General features: G+C 37.5%; 4 protein-coding genes across 5 annotated transcripts; all 4 read right to left on the minus strand.

Moving 5' to 3' along the window:
* Window positions 1-1383: 1383 nt before the first annotated feature.
* On the minus strand, window positions 1384-2566 carry LOC133731883 (probable pyridoxal 5'-phosphate synthase subunit PDX1). Its single transcript, XM_062159325.1, has one exon. The coding sequence runs from the start codon at window positions 2405-2407 to the stop codon at window positions 1469-1471; it is 939 nt and encodes a 312-aa protein (XP_062015309.1). The 5' UTR covers window positions 2408-2566; the 3' UTR covers window positions 1384-1468.
* Window positions 2567-6938: 4372 nt separating this feature from the next.
* Window positions 6939-9709, minus strand: LOC133731904 (uncharacterized). The gene is made up of 6 exons (XM_062159350.1): window positions 9556-9709; window positions 8875-9470; window positions 8407-8596; window positions 8241-8305; window positions 7510-7720; window positions 6939-7408 (listed from the first exon to the last, which is right to left on the minus strand). Exons 1-6 carry the CDS (start codon window positions 9652-9654, stop codon window positions 7055-7057), a joined length of 1515 nt encoding a protein of 504 aa, XP_062015334.1. The 5' UTR covers window positions 9655-9709; the 3' UTR covers window positions 6939-7054.
* A 3108-nt stretch (window positions 9710-12817) lies between these two features.
* On the minus strand, window positions 12818-16454 carry LOC133733299 (E3 ubiquitin-protein ligase APD2-like). Of its 2 annotated transcripts, none has more exons than XM_062160943.1 (10): window positions 16005-16454; window positions 15453-15559; window positions 15207-15332; window positions 14973-15069; window positions 14454-14528; window positions 14286-14368; window positions 14051-14197; window positions 13834-13897; window positions 13390-13738; window positions 12818-13171 (listed from the first exon to the last, which is right to left on the minus strand). In XM_062160943.1, exons 1-10 carry the CDS (start codon window positions 16258-16260, stop codon window positions 13096-13098), a joined length of 1380 nt encoding a protein of 459 aa, XP_062016927.1. In that variant the 5' UTR covers window positions 16261-16454; the 3' UTR covers window positions 12818-13095. The 2 variants fall into 2 exon arrangements, with proteins under 2 accessions (XP_062016927.1, XP_062016926.1); XM_062160942.1 differs by having other exon boundaries at window positions 13834-13906; window positions 16005-16453.
* A 1431-nt stretch (window positions 16455-17885) lies between these two features.
* On the minus strand, window positions 17886-19085 carry LOC133730349 (pentatricopeptide repeat-containing protein At1g12300, mitochondrial-like). The gene has a single exon (XM_062157962.1). It carries the CDS (start codon window positions 19083-19085, stop codon window positions 17886-17888), a length of 1200 nt encoding a protein of 399 aa, XP_062013946.1.
* Between the last annotated feature and the right edge of the window lie 3391 nt (window positions 19086-22476).

The raw sequence follows: 22476 nt of genomic DNA on the forward strand, positions 1-22476 counted from the left end.
GAAAACCTTGTTAATTTGTTATAAGAAAACTGATTCGTGATGAGAAATTTGAAGGTGCATCATCAAAGTTTCAGTATGTGATGGAGGCAAAGAATTAAGCACGGAGATTAAACGGTGTTGCAAATGGTAGATCACTCATGGTAATGCAAGTTGGCTTTTAAATTTCAAGACTTCAGATCCCATATCTGATAGATGCTCTAATTTATTTGTGTCGGGAGAAAGTTTGTTTAACTGAAAAGTGACGTGCAGATCATTTACTAGTTATTACAATAACTTAAAACATCTATGCAAATACGAGGTTAGGCTGTGATGACTTATTACAAATATGTACGAGGCGAAGAAGAGAGCCCTGCAATCGAGCTGAAAAAACCAGGTATAGTCGTCTCAATGCAGACTAATATTGCGTGCAAGTTAGAAAACCAAAACATGGAAGGTTCCTAAACCAAACACTCAGATTCCACAATGACAAATCCTCTCAACTAAAAGAGTTCGAGGGGCAAGTCTAATCTAGGTCTTAACTAGGACTACCAAAAGGATCATTTCGAAGCAGATTGTGGTATCTAAAAGAAGCAGACATCTAAACTTTGAAGTAATGCTTCCCTTCTGCTAACTAACGATGAGATTATGAAACGAATATCTATTACATGTCATTGCCATTTTTATTAACAGGTCATATACCAAACAATTTATCCATTCCGATACTCAAACAAGGAGCTCCTCATATAACATGCCACTAACAGATGCTGCATTAGGTCCACGAGCTAACAACATCAGGCTAGGAAAGATTTGAAGCCTCAGTTTAAAGTCTTGTATAAGCTAACAACAAGCAATCTTCTACAGCTTACTTGGCTACGATTATAGACCGGTTACAAGTTAAGGCTAGTTATTAAACTTCGTATTGTGCACAGCTAGCTCAGTGGTTAATTGGTTATCAGTAATCCTAACTACTCATGGACTAAGCCTGAAACTGCATCAATTCACCTTTACGAGCTAATATTAGAAATGCCAAATTTATTACTCAAAACGTACACTCCGAATATGTTCCACGAAGAACATGAATGTACACCACCAAGCCTGTAACATATATGTCCCCGATTGATCTTTCAAACCAGAAGCTTACATTCCCACACGTCAAGTCCTAAACTTCCGAATCTTTAATAATGAGCATTTTCCTAATCATTCATCCACATTCATACACAAGATCTTGCTTCTTGTTTGCAATTCCATCCGATTAATCATGTATCTCTTTTGCAAAAAAGCTATAAGACAAATAATCAAGTTCAAAACTCAATTGACAATGGTTTCTAACAGTACTCTCGCCTCAACTACATCTACAAGAAGTCAAGAACCAAAGAGAAACCCAGAAATAAATCCAAAAACAAATCACGAAAAGAAATATGTATCTATTGGCAAACTCAAATTCTTAAATCTAATTGTTTCAGCCCTTTGGGCCTTTCAACTCGATCACTTACTCAGACCTATAAGCATACCTCTCCACGTTGTTGTCACTGAGATTAATCCCCACCATGGCCTCTCCCAATCCGCAGCTCACCTCCGCCAGCACCTCCGGGTCACTATAATGCGTCGCCGCCTGCACGATCGCCCTGGCCCGCCGCGCCGGCTCCCCACTCTTGAAAACTCCCGATCCCACAAACACCCCATCACACCCCAACTGCATCATCAGCGCCGCGTCCGCCGGCGTCGCCACCCCTCCTGCGGCGAAGTGCACCACCGGCAGCCTCCCCATCTGCTTCGTCTGCATGACCATGTCGTACGGCGCCGCGATCTTCTTGGCAAACGTGAAGACCTCGTCGTCGTCCATGTTCCGCAAAACACGGACCTCGCCCATGACCGACCGGACATGTCTCACTGCCTCGACGATGTTGCCGGTGCCGGCCTCGCCTTTGGTCCGGATCATGGCGGCGCCTTCCCGGATGCGGCGGAGGGCCTCGCCGAGGTTGCGGCAGCCGCAGACGAAAGGGACCTGGAAGTCGTGCTTGTTGATGTGGTTGTCGTCGTCGGCGACGGTCAGGACCTCTGACTCGTCGACGTAGTCGACTCCGATGGCCTCGAGGATCTGTGCCTCGGCGAAGTGGCCGATGCGGCACTTGGCCATGACGGGGATGGTGACGGAGCGTTTGATCTCTTTGATGAGTTGAGGGTCGGACATGCGGGCGACGCCACCGTGGGCGCGGATATCGGCGGGGACTCGCTCGAGGGCCATGACGGCGCAGGCGCCGGCTTCCTCGGCGATGCGGGCCTGGGCGGGGGTGACGACGTCCATGATGACGCCGCCGCGGAGCATTTGGGCGAGGCCCACTTTGACGGGGTAGGAGGACTTCTTGGCGCTGCCGGTCTCGTAGATGGCGCCCTTGCCGTACACGGTGACGACTCCGCTGTCGGCCATTTTTTGGAGGTGATCGGAATCAAAGAGCGAGCGAGAAATGACGAAGAGGAAGAAGGAGGTGGGTGTGTGAGTGCAGAGAAAATAATGTTATTATGTGAATGGGCAGAAATGGCTACATAATTAAATCACCAAAATGGAGAGTCATAGTTTCCAATCTCTATTTTTGGCAACCATGATTTCCTCTTTACAATTTCTGGATTTTCTGTTAGGATTTTGTTTAGAATTATTTTTTTGCAATATCTATTCATTTTGATTAATTGTACAAATATGTTGCATGGTTGAGTGATTATGAGATATCCCAGTAACAAATGTTTGTAATTCAGGGGATAATTTGATGGACCAAGAATATCTAATCACCTATATAGGATAGTTTTACGTACGGTATATTAAGTAAACTTATTAGCTGGTAGACTTAATTCAATACAAAAGTAAATTAGTTTGATAGGGAAGTTGAGTAATTTCATACTAGTCTACTAATTAATAGAGTCAGTCTACATCTGAATCAAAATACTCTACTTAATGTATCGCAGACGAACCTCACATATGTATTATGTATATGTGTTTGGTGAATTGTGTATTTATTAATTGATTTTTTGTTAAGTAAATTTAATTCGTAAATTTTTGTGTACAAGTTATTTTGTCAGTGAGTTGTGCTTTGTTAGTTAGTCACATGTTTAAAGCTGACAAACATCATAGGATGTATGAGATTTTATAAAATAGTAGTTCTATTCATACCTCTTGAATTGCTATTTGGACCCCCTCTCTTAATTTAAACCATTGAACTTCTTATTTTGCCCTTGTATGCATATTACCTTTTACATCTGCATACGATCAAATGTCCAGACCATTCACCATCCACTATCAATTTACCGGTTAATTTCTTTGATACAGTAGGAGCTGAAGAATCAATTCTCACCTTCAATGACAACGAGGATGGTTAATTCTTAATTGATAGATGGAAGAGCTCAATTTATTCCACTGCAACCTACCACCCAGACAAAAGAAAAATAAAGCAAGAGGCCAAGAGAGAAATATTAATCCACACGAGCAAACTATTTCTTCAAGGCTGAAGCTAAAACTTCTTTAATCATACAAAGTCACCCTCAAATGCCAAGTTTTGCCAGTTCCTCTCATGATGAGCGAAGGTCAATTAAGCACCAGAAGCCTATAACTTTATATGCAAGCTTCAACAAGAAGAAAATAGTAAATTTTATAAAAATTAGAAGAGGTCTAAAAAGTAAATTATAAGATTTGAATAGAACCACCCTTATAAAATAAATAAAAGATAAATGATAATTTAGGAGCACTTTTAAGGTTGTTAAATAGTTACACTTGGATCAATTCCCTCTCGAAGAGAGACTTTTATTATTGGACTGAGTTATATATAGTTAGCGACAGATTGTCAGATTATCTATTTTCGTTTTGTTCTTAATTAGCAACATTAAAGTAGTTCAATGGAGAAGTAAGCAAGATATGTGAGACAAAAAAAGAGATTAAAGGAATAGTTTTTGGAACAGAAAAACTAATGAATGGTGAAGGACTGCAAGTGCCTTGATAGATATATTCGCATTTCCGTGCAACAACATTTGACAAGCTGGTGGGTTCACAAATCAATGAATCATTAACGAAAATGTCACGTAGTGGTTTGTCTTTAAAGGAGAAGATAATATTAATTATATAAGGCAATGCATCATGCATGCATCATCTTACGAAAAACTTCTACCGTCCATTATAATGGTATACATTGTAGTCTGTATTGATATTATTAATCCGTATCACATGTGTTTGTTCATGATTAGTTTACTTAATTTTTTTTTTTCAACCCATAGTGCCCGTTTAATTCAAATAATATTATTGACTTGAACCACCACATGACAATACCCACGTGGTAATCCAGGCTTCATTCAATTGTTTTTAGTCCTTCTCCATTATTACATGTTATTCTAGTATTCGTTTTCGAAAGTTTGAAATTTTAGCTTCTAAAATTTCGGTACTATAGACTTACGAAAATTTTGATAAATATCGAAACATATTGAAAACTTAACATTTATTTTGAAATATTTTGAATATAGTTCAAATATCGGGGATACATCTACAGTATATTGATATATCAATACATCACGTAAACTATGCTTGATATAAAAGTAGACTGGCTAGATATAAAAGTAGACTAATTCAAGATCAAGTCAAACTAATATATGGAGTTAGTCTACCTCTGCATCAAATCCGATCTACTTAATGCATTAGTACATTGATATACTAACAATATTGTAGAACTTTATCAAATATCAATAAGATTAAGTTGTGAAAATTAACATAATTTTGAAGAAAATAAACATTGACTTAAACATCAAATGTTGTGTCTCAATGCAGCAAAACTTATTTAAATAATATAAATAACGGGCGTAGGGCTGAACCTCTCAGTTAGGTTGGGTTCCAAATCCCCTTTTCCAAAAAAAAAAAAAAAAGTTGTGCACACTATAAAATTCTAAGTATGCACCTTACGTAATTGTGGCTAATGCTTGGTGTGACTACACATACTCGTGACTATTGAGTATTATTTGTAACACCATCACAACTATAACAATATACCAATTAAGATTTAAGCACAACAAAAATTATAAACTCTAGGCAACTCATCTATCCAAATTTAGACATCAACTGTGACTACACATACTCGTAAGTCGTGACTAATGAGTATTATTTGTAACACCATCACAACTATAACAATATACCAATTAAGCACAACAAAAATTATAAATTCTAGGCAACTCATCCATCCAAATCGTATGTAGCATATATAATTCTTATCATTTGATAAATTTTATATGATGCTATCCAAATAATGAAATTCTCAGTATTGGAGTTAAATTCCAATTTATTCTTAGTTGCTAAGAGGAGGAAGTGTTCAGACATGATCCCCTGACACGGATTAATCTCTGGACCTAAGAAGCCTTTGAGAAACCGTGCGATCTCGATAAAAAAAAATTTGTGAAATTATATTTTTCATCATTTAAAAATTTCAGTAAACATTACAAACATTATTCGAACAGACCGCGCGTAAGAAACTTTATATGTATCGCGACTAAAACAAAGAATTCTGAACATGACAAAAGCATAATTTGCTACCAATGCTTGGTTGAATGAATTATCAGTCTTTTTACTAATTGAAAAAAGAAATAACCAAATGCAACATAACCTTCGCCCTACAACCACCATACCTAGCTTTCATTTACAGTCCAGCATTTGTTGTGATATCTGAATATTAGTATCATTGAGATTGTGAATTGAACACAAAAAATGATAGGAGTAGTTGTGCACCATAGAGACAATTGGAGGAAGATGACTTATCAATTTGCTTTAGGAATATTTTTAAGACAAAATTATCGTATTTAGATTTAAGCTTGGTAGTTCAGACTCATACTTTTTAATTTCAGACCGGTGATGCTTAGGATTTTTAATTTTAGATCTATAATTAACTAATTACCGGTCTGAATTCCATCCTCGATTTAACCAGGTGAACTATGATTTTATCAACAATCTTTGTTATCATCAGACACATTCTCTCTTTTGATCTTTGTCTATTTTCCGGTCTCTTCCAACATCCCTAACATTTTATCAACATAAGCATTACAATATATTAGTGAGAAGAAACACTACAACCAAAATACTAATTTATAAAAATGAGATTTGAGCATAAAATGTACCACTTTTTCCATGCTGCTTAAGTGATCACCTAAATGAGTTTTTTAACAATTATATGCATATGGTACCACTTCTATTGAGAACTTAAACATGTAGTTGCTATGTTAACAACATTATGAATGTGAAATCTGACATGCCACATGCATTGCAGAACGATTTAACAGCGGAAGTATGTGACTAAAAGCAAGATTAGTGTGGTATTGAATCATAGTTGGTCATATTTGACATATAGAAACGCAGATTATAACTTGCATAGAGATCTCACACTGAACATGGTTTGCCAGCAAAAAACAGAACTGTAATCCATGGAAACTTGCAAACTGCAAAAAGCTTTTACCATTTCTCTTTTTATTCCATCACAAGGTCAAAACGTTTGAAGAACAAAAGGATACATGCCTTATGCCTACTTACAGTGCAAAGCATTAGTGCAAACTGTTAAGAAGAAAAGCGATCAACGGAAATTACACAGCATAATGTGTAGAGATGCAACACTCAACTCTCATTCCTGGTAGGCTGTACACTTGAGCATCAGTAAGGTAATGTCCTCTTTACCAAAACGATGTTGGTACGAGTTGTAAAAGAATTTTCTTTATACAATTTCGGGCCAATACGGTGCAGCTAGCACTCCACCATATCGCCAAGCAACATGATAAGTGTATTGCTCTCCCAATTTGGCGTCCTTTATTATAGTCTTATGACATGCTCGAATAGAACTGCTATTCAATATTACAGAAGTAAAATGGAAAAAGCAGCAGCTATTTTTCTTGGCAACTATTGTTATTTTCATTAGCTGTTTTCTTCAAAATATCTATTGGTATTAACATCATTTGTTCAGACGTGTATCTTAATTTCGTATTATGTTGTACGCATACATACAAAATTACTTCAGGGCAATCTAAGACTAACCCCCAGCTAACAAAACTAAAAGTCCAAAACCTTTAACTATGGCAATGGCCCAGGTATCTCATTTACAAGATTCATATCCTCCACAGTCTGAAATACATCTTTCTTTTCCTTCTTCCATTTCTTGATGAGATTACTATCAGAAGGCTGGAGAGAGCATGGGGTGGCGGGAACAGAGTTTTCCCTTGTCTTTTCAAGATATTCCCTCTGTTTCGAGTCATCAGCAAGACAAAGCACAGAATCTGCACATACTTCCATGGCATTACGTGGAGGGACTGGCTTGAAGTCCTGCAACTTTGAGTACTCGGTGATGAGATGAAACATGTAATCATAGACTCGATCCATGTTTAGGTTTTCCATATACTGCTGCCCTCTTCTTCCTATTGCCTGAGCCTGTTCAGTCATTTATGAGAGGAATATTATAGCCAAGATCATGTTGTTTTCATGAAAAAGACTTAAGTTCACAGAAGATCTTCTTAATAAGTGAAGCATACCTCAGCTAGGTGTCCATGACCCCAGTCAACAGCAGATTTTATGGAAGGACATATTGCATTAGGAGAGATGGGCCAATAGTTAACCTTGGGAAAGAGGCCGCGGCTGAAGAAATCCTCATATTCCGGTGTTATTACTAATGCCAGAGAACCGCATGATAAGATATATTTCAAACTTACAGACCAAGCATAGCCTTCAGCATAGATCTTATACCTACAAATGGGGGAAAGAAATAATTTATGAGCTGCAGGATTAGAACCGCATGCCAAATTTCATTTAGACGATAATAGATCAGTAGAATACAGCTATAAGTGGAATGGTGGGTACATAACAATTATTCATCAATCAAGAATAAAGAGGAAACAATTTCATGGATAGTTGCAATAAGTCAGTAGCCCAGGTTTAGACTTCTGTTAAATAAAAGAACAAATGCAATAGTGTGTGTCAAAACTCGAGTTCTGTCTTAAGGTTAAGAGGCTGCCACCACATGGGGGTTATAAACGGGAAACAGCATCATTTTCTTTGATAGTTTGATACAGAAAAACTGGACGAGAAAGACCAAAAAAAAAAAAAGATTGCAAAAGACTATAAAGTAGAATCAACAGTCGAACAATGTGACAATCTATTATACTGTTAACTGACAAGCTGCATCTTCTTAACTAACCGATCAACCAATCCAATGAGATGTATGATGAACTGATGAGAGGTCATTACCAAAAGAAGCTGTACTTACCGATGATTGCACTGCTTAGATAGTTCGGACTGCTTGAAACCAGCCTTTGCTTCCTCATCCCAATCCTATAAAGTAAATATTAACAGATAATGTCAGGTCTGGACTTAAGGAATACCACTTCCACAATTAAATATGAAAGAAATTGACATTGTAATTTCAACTCAACCTGACGCATTATCTGCGCTCTATACGTCTTTGAATCATTACAGTTGAGTAACTCTTCACGAACACGGGAGCCAACATCTGGATTTCCTTTCCAATATGCCAGAAGCTCCTTCTTTCTCCAAGTCGTTTCCTGACCACCCAGTTTGATAGCCTGGAACTCCTCAGTCCACGGCTCTATATTTGTTTCTGGCCTATGCATAATCATAAACTATAATGAGAATCAAAAATAAAATCATCACCAGGCATTTGTTGCCCAGATAAATGACAACTTCACCTAAACTAAATACATCAATAATCACCAGGCTATAGGTACTAAGTCGGTCTCAAATTTGGGACAGGCTTGAAATTGACACTAAAGTTTTATGAACAAACATCACTAATCCTAATGCATACGAAGCATAATTACCAACAATGAGCTATGATTATACCGTAAGTAAATAAGAAGACAAGAGAGACTGATGATTCTTACCATCCCCAGAAAGACCAATCAGGAAATGGGATATCAAAGTGGTCGTCATTGGTGCAATACCGGAGCAGCGGCAAAGGCTTTGCGACATGCTCTGTCTTCTTAATGCTAGGCTTGTCCATGCAATCAAACATAAAATCCACATCAGGAACCCTCCCAGGGTACCTCTTAAGCATCTGCAACAACCCCCAAATCGTAAACATAGCCCGGCTCTGCACACAAGCGTAGTACAAGTCCACATACAACTTCCCTCGTGAAATCACCACTCGGAAAGCAGCGTATCTCTTTGCCTCCTCAACATGAGCCTTAGAAATCTTGGTCTTGGCCCACGGCTCCAGATCCTGGTGAATCCACCGGAAAAACTCCGGGCATTTCGGGGCTTTGGCAACGGAAGTAGCAGAACGTCGATGCTCTTCTTCTTGTTTCGTGTCGTTGCCTTGGTTTCTGTAGCGGCAGGCGAGGTAGGAGCACTGGAGGAGCTTGTATGCCCGGCTGGGGAGCGCGTCGTGGTTGAAGGTCTTGGGCTTGAACAGGTGCCACGGCGTCGGCTTTAGGTTGTGGCCGGCGACTGTCCTGGTCTGAGTGGCGAAATCGTTCACCTGTTCGACAAAATGTCTAAATGAAATTAGTAATGATCAAATCACCACGGCGAAAACTAACGGCGGTTTTCGTTTGCATTGTTACCTTGTAGAGCATGAAGAGGAGGGAGAGACAGCACAAGCCGATGACGGAGGGGAGAATGTAACTCGGCGATCGAGCGGTGGTTCTCGGAGAGATTCGCATGATGATGATGAAGAAAAGGGTGATGAGTTTTGTTGCAGCATTTGGGGTCTGTAAAAAAAATTTTGGCGACTCTGTAAATTTGTAAGTGGGGGTAATTTTTGGCGCTGAGGTTTTGATACCGTTGGGTCCCACGCGCAAGAGTGAGCGCCACGTGTTGGGATGTGGAAGCTCCTGACACGTGATTGGATTCCACTAATCTCGGGTGGAAGACATAGGTCCACTGCTTTTGGACCCTAGGAGACCTTTCTATTTTAGGGAAACGTTATCATCCTCCACAAAAGTAATTTCTTATTCATTTTCACCACTAAAGTAAAACAAAAACAAAAAGATATTATCTTCTTATGCTATATTTTCCACCAAAAAGATAAAATCATGCTTTATGATAAAATTTTAACTTGATCTAAGGTTTGATCACTGCAATAGTGACATTGTGCTGATCAATAATCTTGGCATAGATGTTTTGTGGAAGGTTCTTTCTAAATATACGCAGCAAATATCTAAACCCAGTAAATTTTTTACACCTATATAAAATCTATAATTACAACCAGCAAATTTTCCTATAATACCATTTTCTTTAATTAAACCTAGCAAAACCCATACACCAAGAATATCAAACATCCAGCAAAACACATACACCTTGACGAATAATACCAAACACCCAGCAAACCCTCGTTCTCCAACATAATGTGAAGTTTATCGCAAATTTAAGCATGTTTTCAAAAATGTTTCTCATGTTGAATATATATATATATATATATATATATATATATATATATATATATATTAAATACTTGTTACTTCTCAAACTTTTCCCTGAAAAACAGTTCAGTCCCTCGCCTTTTAAATTTTAAACTAAGGACTATCCAGTTTAAAATTTAAAAGGCGAGGGACTGAACTGTTTTCAGGGAAAAGTTTGAGGAGTAACAAGTATTCTCTCTAATTCTCACACAAATGGTCCAAAACAGGTTCAAACTAACTATTATACCATCACTTCTTTTTTTATATTATTTTTCTCTCTTTTTTTTTCCCCTTTTTTATATATATATTTCTCTTTTTTTATTTTTTCTAGCTCTCTCTCTCTCTCTCTCTCTCTCTCTCTCTCTCTCTCTCTCTCTCTCAGTTCATATCCGACCTCGAGTTCATCCACAGACGGCCACCCATCTCTTCTCTTTCCGCAGCGACGACCCTGCCCCATTCTCTGATGGGCCACTCCACTCAAAACGACGCCGCACTCCTCGGCGGCACCCATCCCCACCACTATGCCTTCCTCACCGCCAAGCCCCTGCCCTGGCTCAGATTTTGATAGGTCCAAGGCTCCGATTGAGGTTGATTAATCTCGACAAGCTGCTCCTGAAGTCAGCTCCACCCCAACCTCCCTAACTCCACTAGCAAACCCAGGATTGAAGATCGAGAAAAAAAAAAAAAAAGGGTTTACGCTAGAAAGTGAGGCGTCCGGCCGCCACTCAAAACACCGCCACCACCAAATGAAAGATGGGTCGAAGGTGACTCAAGCCCAGGCAGGATCGATGCATGGCATAGATCCCAGCCTCCACAGGCTCGCCTCAAAACTTCGACGCCTCTGCTCATGTTTTCTTCAACTTCCGGCCACCGCCTCGCCACGCTGCCACCATCACTCGACCCAGCAAACATCAGCCATCCTACTTTTGAATCCTCACCCCAACCTCCCCATCCTACTGTTGAGCTCCGATCCAAGGTCGAGAATGGCTCCGGCTAGAGAGAAAACTGACAGAGTTTTAGGGATTTTGTTTTTAGGAATAGGAGGGGGAGAGAGAGAGAGTATAAAAAAAGGGGAGAAAAAATAAAAAATAAAATAAAATGAGGAAGTGAGGGTTATAATAGTCATTTTGGATCATTTTGGACATGTTGTGTGAGAATTAGAGAGAATAAGGACTATCCAGTTTAATTTAAAAGGTGAGGGACTGAACTGTTTTTCAGGGAAAAGTTTGAGGAGTAACAAATATATATATATATATATATATATATATATATATATATATATATATATATATATATATATATATACAGATCCTATCCAGAGTGAGGGGTCACTTTTCGGTTGCATATCCACATCTCGACCGTTCAGTTTTTAGGTACTAATGTATAGATCATCTCTGCAAAATTTCAATCAAATTGATGGTCGTTAAGGCATAGATAACTGCTTTAAAGCTAGTACGGTTCAGGTTGGACAAATTTAGTTCATCCATTGGTTTGAACGAGTTAGATACCTTATATATATGTTGAATAACGTTGAACATGAGAAGCAAGAACAGTGTATAACATGAGGTGTTCCAACCCCAGATCCAATTTCACGAATATAACTAGAATTTTCATTCGTGTGGGAACATATATATATATATATATATATATATATATATATATATATATATATATAATAGAATTAGAACTCAACAACACGAATGAAAATTCTACCATGTACTGATGTTTTAATCGTGATCCTTTACTCTGTTAGATCACTAAAAAACGAAAACAGAACAAAAAACAAATCTAAAGGAAAAAGCCGTGTACCTAATCTAAAGCATTTCTGTCAATTATGTTAAGAGAAAATTGGGGCAGGGAACTGTGAAGGCCTACGAAGAGACTTGCAGTTTAAGCGTCCCTTTCTTCAATTCATTAATTGACTGATTGACAGCGTCGGGGAGCCTGCTGGGTGTTTGATATTCTTCATCAGGATGTATGCGTTTTGCTGGGTGTATGAGTTTTGTTGGGTTTAATTAAAAAAAAAAGGGGTATTATAGGAAAATTTGATGGGTGTAGTTATAGATTGTATACAGGTCTACTAAGATATTTACTGAGTACATTTAGAAAGACCCTTTGTGGAAATATACGGTTTTGTATTGATAATAATACACTTTCTTTATCGTCAAATCTAGAAGTTTGTATTATGTTATACAATTACATGTGAATTTTTTTTTTTGAAAAATAGGTGAAGTTATGCTTTCTGAATTTAACAATAATCATGGTTGCTTCTTCCATATGAAACTCAAGAGAGGGACAAGAGAGTGAGCATATGGGTGGATTAATATCATCACTTAATAAAGCTACGTTACCAGAGCTAAAGTAAATAGGGATGAAACTTCCTGGAGTAGCAAGTCTCCAATAAAATGGCTCAAAAGAACAATGATACAAAACTAGAGTTATCATTTTCAAATTGAGTGAGAAGAGATTGTAGACTTTTGAATTGTACAAATATCAATTTCAGTTTATAAACAATTACATCTGTGATTACATTTTCAAACTCAAGCTACAATGATACAGATAAAAACCCCAAAACTCAGATCAAGAGAAAAGAAACAGCAAAACGTTCACAGCCTCCACAAAAGCTCCATCTAAAAACCAAAGCTCATGAATTGTACACAAAAAAGTAAGGACAAAGCTCACATATTTACACAGCTCAAAGCCTCAAACTGAAAAAATCTTCCTCACTTTCTTCATCTTTCTACGACAAATGGGACAAGTTCCAGCCTCTTCAGAAATCCTGCACCGTAAATCCACTTAGAATCAACCCTTCTCTCAAGCAGCAGAAGTTACAGTGGTTTGATATTAACAAGACTTTGACATGAAAATAAAGTTATAAACATCTAGCATATAATGGTGGTAATTTGTTAGCAAATTAAGGGAATAATGTGTCCTCAAAACCAAGTCATTATATCCAGAATTTCAATTTGGGGTATATAGTGATGAAGATTTATATACCTTGTTCCACAAGTAAAACAGGTAGCACAGTGTCCACATGGAAGAAAGAAGCAGTCTCTCGGCCCATCAAAGCAAATGACACAAAGACGCTGAGTATTGTTGTCGTTACCTTCATTTATCGACTTTCCTTCAAGGGAACTCACTCCAAGGAACTCTTCCAAATCCTCTTCATCATTTGAAATACATTCATAAGATGAACCCCAACTCAAAGCATCATCATCTTTAGGTAAAAGCAATGGGGTTCGTACAGGTGATGCCTCCCCTGCTTGAAAATCCGTTCTATTCTCACCAGCATTTTGGAATATGTTACAAAATCTAAAGGCCATTAACAGGAGCACAGTCATCACACCTAGATGCAAAGATACAGGAAGATGTCAATCAACCACTTCTTTTTTTTTCCTTACAGTTTTGTGTGTGAAGGATATGTAGGCAAACAAAAGTAACCTGATCCAAGAAAATAGATGACCCATCGTGGTCCATATGACAGTTTGACATACCAGTCATCCTCCTGAATACCCTAAAAGAATTCAGATATGAAGATCAAATACTTATGATAGGAATTCAAAGAACATTCTATCATGAAAGTAATGGAAGCTGTCATGATGGCCTAAATTAGACAAAAGGAAAAGAAAACAAGCACATGAGAGAATCTGTTCTTTACCTCTTCAGGACCTGGAGAAGTTAAGACACCAAAAGTTGCCCCTAAGAGGGAAAACTTTAAGCTACAGTACTGATTATGTATGGAGCACCTGTAATACGCCTGGGTCGTGTTATAAAGAGTGGACTTTATGTTGAATTCCAACTCTACCTGTGTAATACAGCAAACTGGAAGTGTCAAACAATTTTGTAAACAACTTTATGGCTACAGAGGACAGATCAAATAAAGAGTTATTTACCTCAACATCCTCAGGGTTCAAGTTCCCTACTGCAATATAATAATTACAAGACTCTGAAATTACCTGTTGGATCTTACCACTTCCTGTGAAAAGATAAAGTTACTTTCTTAAAGTTTAATTAGTATTAAAAGGGAGAATGTAAAAAACATCTAGGGTGTCAAATCTCACCATAAATTATATTCCAAGACAATGTTGCATTACCATATGATGGATCCTCTATCCATTCAACCAGGCTTTTTCTACCTGAAGGTTATACAAAAGTTAATACAAGAACTAAATTTGAGTCTGATTATAGATTTTCAGTATATGACAGGCAGAACGATAAGCCTATAACTTTAAGGGAAACACTAAACCTACAGAGTCAATAGCCACATGAAAAAGCTATTTGTAACTGCAGGCTTTCAAGCAAGAGATGAAGCAGGTCCAAGCATTGAAGAAGTTTCAAAAGGTCAATGATTGGTTACTTATATCAATGTAGAGAATCCTTGCAGATATATTTCTCACTTCAACACTAGCTATTGGCATAGGCCATAGTTAATACAGAACACCATTCCAATTCTTCAACTATTTGATTTTGACATAAATCCTAGACATTGATACTGCTAAGTTTAGACAATCACAGACAATGTACTCCAACAAAAAGACGAACAAAACTTCTCAATTTGAAGATTCGAAGTTGGGAATTACCTTCTGCAATTACAAGTGTTAAGGGCGAGGAACTTGAAGGTTTGACATGGTAATATATATCTATTCTAGACCCTTTGTTTAGAAAGTAAATCCATTCCTGTTACAAGAAAGAAATGTGATTCATGTCATAAATCAAGACACATGACAGAAAAATTTCAGTGATATGAGAGAGGAAAAAAAAAAGAAAAGAAATAAGAAATTGAGATATTGTATGGTAAATAGCGGAAGTCTTGCCTTGTGATAAGTAGGGTGCACAAGTGTATGATGTGTTTCAGTCCAAGCTGTTTCAACATCCAGAGGAGGAGGTGTGTGGAATCCATATAAAATTGACCCGGGTTTTGTACCCTCAATTTCCTGTGCCTGTTTATACACAAAGTTAGTTTAGTGCACAATTAACAGCTGCAGCAGAAGGAAAAAGAAAGAAAAAATGAGTAGATGACAGAGCAAATGAGAACTATAAAATGAAATCAGGCAAATCACCTTAATGGTCTGAACAAAGAACGGATTAGTTCGTATGAGACGTGAGCAATTCGGGCCCAGTTGTAAATCGGCGGATCCAAAGAAACCAAGAATCAAAGTCATGGATGCTGCAGGTGAGGAACATCAAAAACCGAAATAATCCAAACAAACCAAGTCACATGGACGCTCAAGTCATTAGCAAACCTGAGTTCATTATGTAACAACAAAACAATAATCATGAAATAATAGGACATGGAAAAAAAAAATTTAGGCTTTTCTTGGCTGCTAGCTTTATGCAGGAAAAACCCAATCCAGCAAAAATTGAAAATTGGTAGTTTCAGACCCATTATATGAAATAAGCAAATCCAACCTTTCCTCAAATTCACACAACACAACCAAAATTTGATTGGATAAGTCAAGATTTTCAAATTTTGTAACATTCAATTAAGAAACATGGAAATAACTGACATGGAAACCGAGATAAAGTGTACATTTCATTTCTTAAATTAAGAAACATGAGAATTAAGCAATGAACAACTGGTACAAGTAAATAGTGAGTATTAGGAAACTGACCAAAGAACCAAAAGGTGACGAGCACAATAAAGCCAGACCAAAGATCATCCTTCATGTCAAATGCTGCTACATCAGATATCAACACATTGACACGGTAAGAGAAAGCCCTAGTTGAACTTCTCTGCTCTGGTTGCTGCTCTGTTTGTTCTTGGGCCTGTGAGGTAGATTGTGAAGAAGAAGAAGAAGAAGAAGAAGAAGACGAAGAAGAAGAAGGAACGGATTCATGGTGGCTACGATTTGTTTCTGGGTCTTCCATTGTGGATAAAGATTCAAAATTGGAATGTAATTGCTGAATATAAACAATGCATGACAAACAAAGAAATGAAAAATATTGAACAAAGTAGTATTCTACATGGGAAAAAGACTAGTTCTTTATGTATCTCTCAAACTTTGACTTTGGGGATTGTATTGGGAATGAGCAGCCATTGAAGTTGAAAAGGCGGTGGCGAAGAAGCTTTGACACATACCAAGAAGTCAAGTCTCTATCATTTCTTGTATAGTTTCTTCTTCAGGGGAATGGTAGTTGGGTAGTGACGGTTAGTTGGTTTATCCTGTTTATCTTTGCTGTGCTTTATGGATGTTGCCCCTCTAACTGTTCTGTCTGTCCTGTTTATCAAATGCTGCTAGTCAATGAGTTTGAGTGATGATGTTGATGGTGATTTCGCTGGTCAACGATTTCAAGAGCCCTAGATGAGTTAAAATGACTGGAATCTGAACAGTGAACACAGTAATATTGAAAGGCCCTTATGAAAAAATAAGATATCAAAATTTTTTGAATCATTTTTGGAAGCTTGCAATGATACTCTATTTTCTTTTTTCTTTTTAGGGGTCATAAACTCATAACTCTGATGCTTTATTGCTCTTCAGAAATTCTGGAAAAGAAAAAGTATGGTACTATGAATAAATGAAATTAAAGTGTATACAAAGTATCAAAACAAGCTTAAATCCGAGTAAAAAAAAAAAAAAGAAAAAAAAGTATCAAACATGAATACATAATTTGTATAGAAAATTTTAGTAGCAAAGAGTAACGTAACCTTAAAGGCATAAACTTGTCGCATTTTAAACTGTTCGAGATGAGACTGGGAAGGCTCGTTTATAGATAAATGGGTTACCAGGTTTCTTTCAGAACCTCACTGCAGCATGAATAACTCTGTAACTAACTCAAATCACTTGCTCATCCAACTCAGTACTGTTACTTTCCAGTTCCTGTTCAATGATTCACCGACGTTGTTCTACTTAAATAAGGCATCTTTTACTCGCTGAGAAATGCTTTTGCGCCCAGTAAATCATAAATAATTAAATGACAAATAAAATTATAGAGGATGAGCGATGGTATGTAACTGAGCTCCCAATGTGAATATACATGACAGATATCATAATATGGGATGTTTTTTAGTATAATATCCAGGTAAACCACCAAAGCCAGAGAAAATACTAAAATTACATTATTCAGACCAAAAAGAACAAACAAAAGAAAATGAAAATACATCCTACTATTCAAAATTTCTATATGACTACTGCAGTACTGCTACATCCAAGATAAAGATCACCATAAACACAATGTACAACAATCAATTAGCTTATTTCCCAAATAGGTCAAATCTACATATTGATAAATCATATCAAGTAGTTAGTAGCACCATATAACTAGCAGTTTATCAATCTAGCTGGAATTAGTCAATATCATTGAAAGTTCCAAGATATATAGATAAGGTTATGACAATGCTAAAAGTGCTATCTGATACAGGAAATGACATTGGGCATTCAAATGATGAATTAATAAATAACGTATGCAGTAGATCCAAGGTTGTCAAAATGCTGAAGTCTCATGTTTCCTACTCATACTAGAAAGTTCTGTTTCAAACAATCAAATCAAGTTTATCATGAATCTTTTAACAACAGCAACAAAGCAGGATCTACTACATCCTTAGACAATAAACCAATTATCAATTCCATAGTTGATGCATCTGCAGAGAAACCCCTCTCAACCATTTCTTGAATAAGTCCCATAGCCCATGATGTCTCATTGTTATTGATCAACCCTCGGATAATTGTGTTATATGTCCAGCCATTAGGGGAACAGCCTTTCTTTTCCATTCCTCTAAGCAAATCTTCTGCTTCACGTAATAAGCGTCCTTTACAAAATCCATAAATCATAATACCGTATGTCCTCACATTAGGCTGAACTACTTTTGATGACAAACCAGAGAAGACCTCTGTTGCAGAATCCATTTTCCCAGCTTTGCACAAACCTTCAATGATAAAATTGTAAGCTACAATATCTAGTTCCAACTTGCTGCCTTCTATCTCTCTAAGCAATTCTAGTGCTGTAGAAAGTTGTTGGTTATTACACAGGCCATCAAGTATAATATTATAAGTTTGAAGATCTGGAAGTTGGCCGCGACCTTGCATCTCAGACAACAAATTTTCTGCCTCTTGTATTGTCCCTGCTTTGTAAAAACCATCGATAAGAGTGTTATAAGTAATGGTATCGGGAACAAGTTCCATTGGAAGCATTTCCTGAAAAACCTTATTGGCCTCATCAATCTTTTTGTGCTTACAATACCCGTTTATCAATATGTTACAACTCCGAACATTAACCATGGAGCCCTTGCTAACCATTAGATCAAAAACATTTTTTGCCTCCTCCATCTCTTCTCGCAAACAGTAACCATCCATAAGGGAACTGTATGTAATAGTGTCAGGTTCAGTTCCTCTTTGAATCATCATCTCAACCACACTTTTGGCTTCTACGACCATACCCTCCTTACAGAGTGCATCAACCAAGACATTGAAGGTGATTTCATTTGGAAAGATATTTTGACTCACCATTTCATTCAACAACCTTGTAGCTTCTTTCCACTGGCCTAAATTGCAAACTCCTTGAATCAAAGAGGTGTAAGTAACAACGTTTGGAGCAATACCTCTACCAATCATTTCTGTGAATAGGTTCAATGCTTGATCAACTAGTATATCCTTACAATGACTGTCGATGACGGTGTTATAGGAAACTATGTCAGGCTCGCATCCTCTTTCTTTCATCTTCCCAAGTAAAAGAATAGCCGCAGTGTTGTTTCCCATCACGCAAAAGCCCTTTATTAGTGTGTTGAAAGTAACCACATTGGGCTGACAATGACCTCCCCCCACCATATTGCTGCCTCAGCCACTCTATTTTGGAGAACAAAGCCGTGGATTAGAGTGGTGAAGTTTGCAACATTTGGTTGAAGACCCAATTTGAACCAATACAGATATGCCAAACCTCATATGATTCAAATGGCAGTAGCAATTGATGATAATGGTTAGAGTATAGACATTTGAAGCGATTCCGATCAGACCCATTTTTCTATTCAAAGAGATGACTGCCGAATAGTGTTTCAATCTGACAAGTTGAGTCAAGATTTGATTGAAAGGGATAACCGAAGAAGGCAGAGGACGCCTGTGAAGCATTTCATCGAACACCTTCAAGGCATCCTCAACATTACTCGCTCTCGGCTTTAACTCCTGTAAGGGTGGTTTTCTCACAAGCCTCTCTAAATGGGTTTCTCTAGGTGTGGTTGGGTTTGAGGAATGAGAATGAAACAAGGCCATGAAATTGTAGATGGAAGCAACACGAGCAGTAGAGCGAAGGGAAGAAAGTATACCTCTACTGCCGTTGACGCTGCAATACGACATTCTGCGCATCATCGTCAGACTCGATTCAACAAGTGCTTTGTTGGGAAGAACAATGCTGAAACCTCTAACTGATTTCCTAGACGAGTGAGAGCTTTGCCAATCCAACAAAAACCGCTGCTCGATTTGAGCGGTGTTTGGTTATGTGTTGATGGAACAAAAACTGCTCTTTTTTGGTAGAAGACATTACATGATATAACTGAAGGAGGTCCAAATACCAATATAGAGGTATGAATAGAATCATTGTATTTGAAATCCTATTTAACCCACACGAGTTTATCAGTGAAAATTTATTTTCCCATTTTGAGATAAGGTCACATATGTAGAGATCAAATGGTTAATCTTGGTGAGTTGGTCATATCATATGATATTAGTCTATCTATCGATTAAAGATATGTCATCAACAGAAATGAAAATTATAAAATATGTCATCATTCTATCCCTACAAATTAACCAACCTCGACACCAAGACTGACCCCAACCCAATGTGAACAACGAGAGACATAGTTTGGAAATAACCCACCTTGTATTCTTGACATTGTACAAAAAGAGTGTAACTCTTCTTCAGATTCGGAAGCACCGATGTCACGGTGTTTCGCTGATCATCATGCATCCCATGCACATGCTCGCCTACTACTCCACAACATCAAAGATATATGGACGGCTCGATCAGGGCATGCATGCTTCTACACTTTCGTGGAGTTGCTTCCATTTTTTGTGATCCCAATTCACGAGCACGGTTTAATCCTTAGCACCTGGATAGGGTGCAACTCTAGCATAACAATTCCCTTGTAAAATTATCATTATTATTACTTGAGGTACTCTCTGGTTCATCAAAGCTTTAAAGGAAAATGTCCCCCATATGATTGGAGAGCATCTAACCTAGTACATTTCTCAACTCACAATCCAGACAGGTCAGCTCGCTCTGGTACAGTTTGTTCGTACTTCCTGTTCAAATCATTGATTAAAAAAAATAAAAAACAGAAAAAGAATCTCCCAGAGCTCTTAGGGAGGCATATACTCTTCCTGTGATTACAGTGATCAAAGTGGCACAGACAAATTCCAATGCCCTACCCTATGCAGATAGTTCTTCAATCCCAAAAAAGAGAAATTTAGGTGGCGCCAACCTCGTCCACCTAGATTTCTATGATACAATCAGGCTACTAGCACAGCAGTTACAGATAAACAAGACCATCATTGTCTCATCATTTGTAACAGAATTGGGAAATGAATCAGGTTTTGAATCAGGTCCTTTACTTGAATACAAACAAAACATATCAAGACCTTTACTTAAGGAGATCGAGTAGACCTTAAACTTTCCATATGCTAAACTAAGGCCAAAATTTTTTTTAAGTTGACCTTCAATATTACTAACAGGTCAAACAAAATTAAATAGAACTTCAATCACTAGAAGCGATGGAATTCCTGCTTGTTAAAACAGAGAGCTAAACAAGTCGATGCACATTGTGGAACTATATACATGTCACTCCATCTAGTTCAACCTACTGCCTTGCCTTAGTAGTCTACTCGGTCCTTACCCGCTTTGTTCTTTCCTTGAATAATTCTGGATTACCAAACTTTGTAGCTAGTGCACTGCATTGGTAGCTTGTTCAGGAATGCTTGTATGATAACTTAGAATGACAGGGGGAGGGGGCTTCTGCCTTGATAGTTCTAACCGATGTTTCAGTAGATATTTCGGGCAAACCAAGCACAAAGCCAACAGAGTGGATCCTTCTCATATGGATAATTGTAATCATACAGTTCAACTCTTTCAAAAAGATAAAAATAAATAAAGGAATAAGCAAGAGCCAACTATCTAGAAGCACAAGTATTTATCTCCTTCATGATATGCATTCTACCATGAGATGAGTAGCTATCGTTGTTGCGCTTTCTTTCACTAAACTGACCTAGAAAAGAGATCAACTATGTGACTGCTCAGTCAGTATCAGGTAATAAAAACCATTTAATCATACATGAGAGTCTGCATAAGCTGCTCCGAAATAAAGACACAATTAGTTATCATGCTCTGGATAATACATGACATAACATTATTCTGAAGAACTAAACAGGGAACCTATGCAACAAGTAAGGGTTAGCTTAAAATGTTCAAATTAAGAAAGATCTTTATTGAATAAAAAATTTTGCGATCTTCATTAGATGTTATTGTAAAGATTATAGGTATTGGCATCTACTTTAACTAGTTTGTTGTGTTCAGGGCGTCAGAACATATCTGGACTAGAAAGAAAGAATAGTTACACTGCTGATGGTACTCTACCCAAATGAATGTGAAATAATGCTCCTAATATACATCTCGACTCTAGTAAGATATACACTGCTATCTGCAAGGTGAACTGGCAAGGCAGAGTAAATTTAATAAAACCCTTATTGCAAAAGCGGCAAAACCCTTATTATAATACATGGCCAGCAAATTCAGCTAATATTGGATAGAAACCAAGAAATAGCATTGTGTTTTCAAATCATGCACGAACAAGTAACATTCATAATTCTTCTTTGGTCAGAGGAAACATAATCATAAATAACATTCATAATATATCCAAGGATGCTAAAAAGCAGCAGTTTCAAGTTTTCTTGTTGTATTGGGAAAGTTCTGTTTCAAATATGCAGATTACCTTTACAATGATTTTTTCAAAGATTTCCTTTACCAAATGCTGACTCTATTAGTCTATTATGAGACAGTCAAATAATGAAATAAATGAGATCAAGCTTAAATAAGAGCTAATCGAAATGCTGAGGCAAATTGATCAACACCTCACTTGTGGTATAGTGCTATGATTATAGAAGG

Source organism: Rosa rugosa, chromosome 2, assembly GCF_958449725.1.
Source record: "Rosa rugosa chromosome 2, drRosRugo1.1, whole genome shotgun sequence".
Lineage (NCBI taxonomy): Eukaryota > Viridiplantae > Streptophyta > Magnoliopsida > Rosales > Rosaceae > Rosa > Rosa rugosa.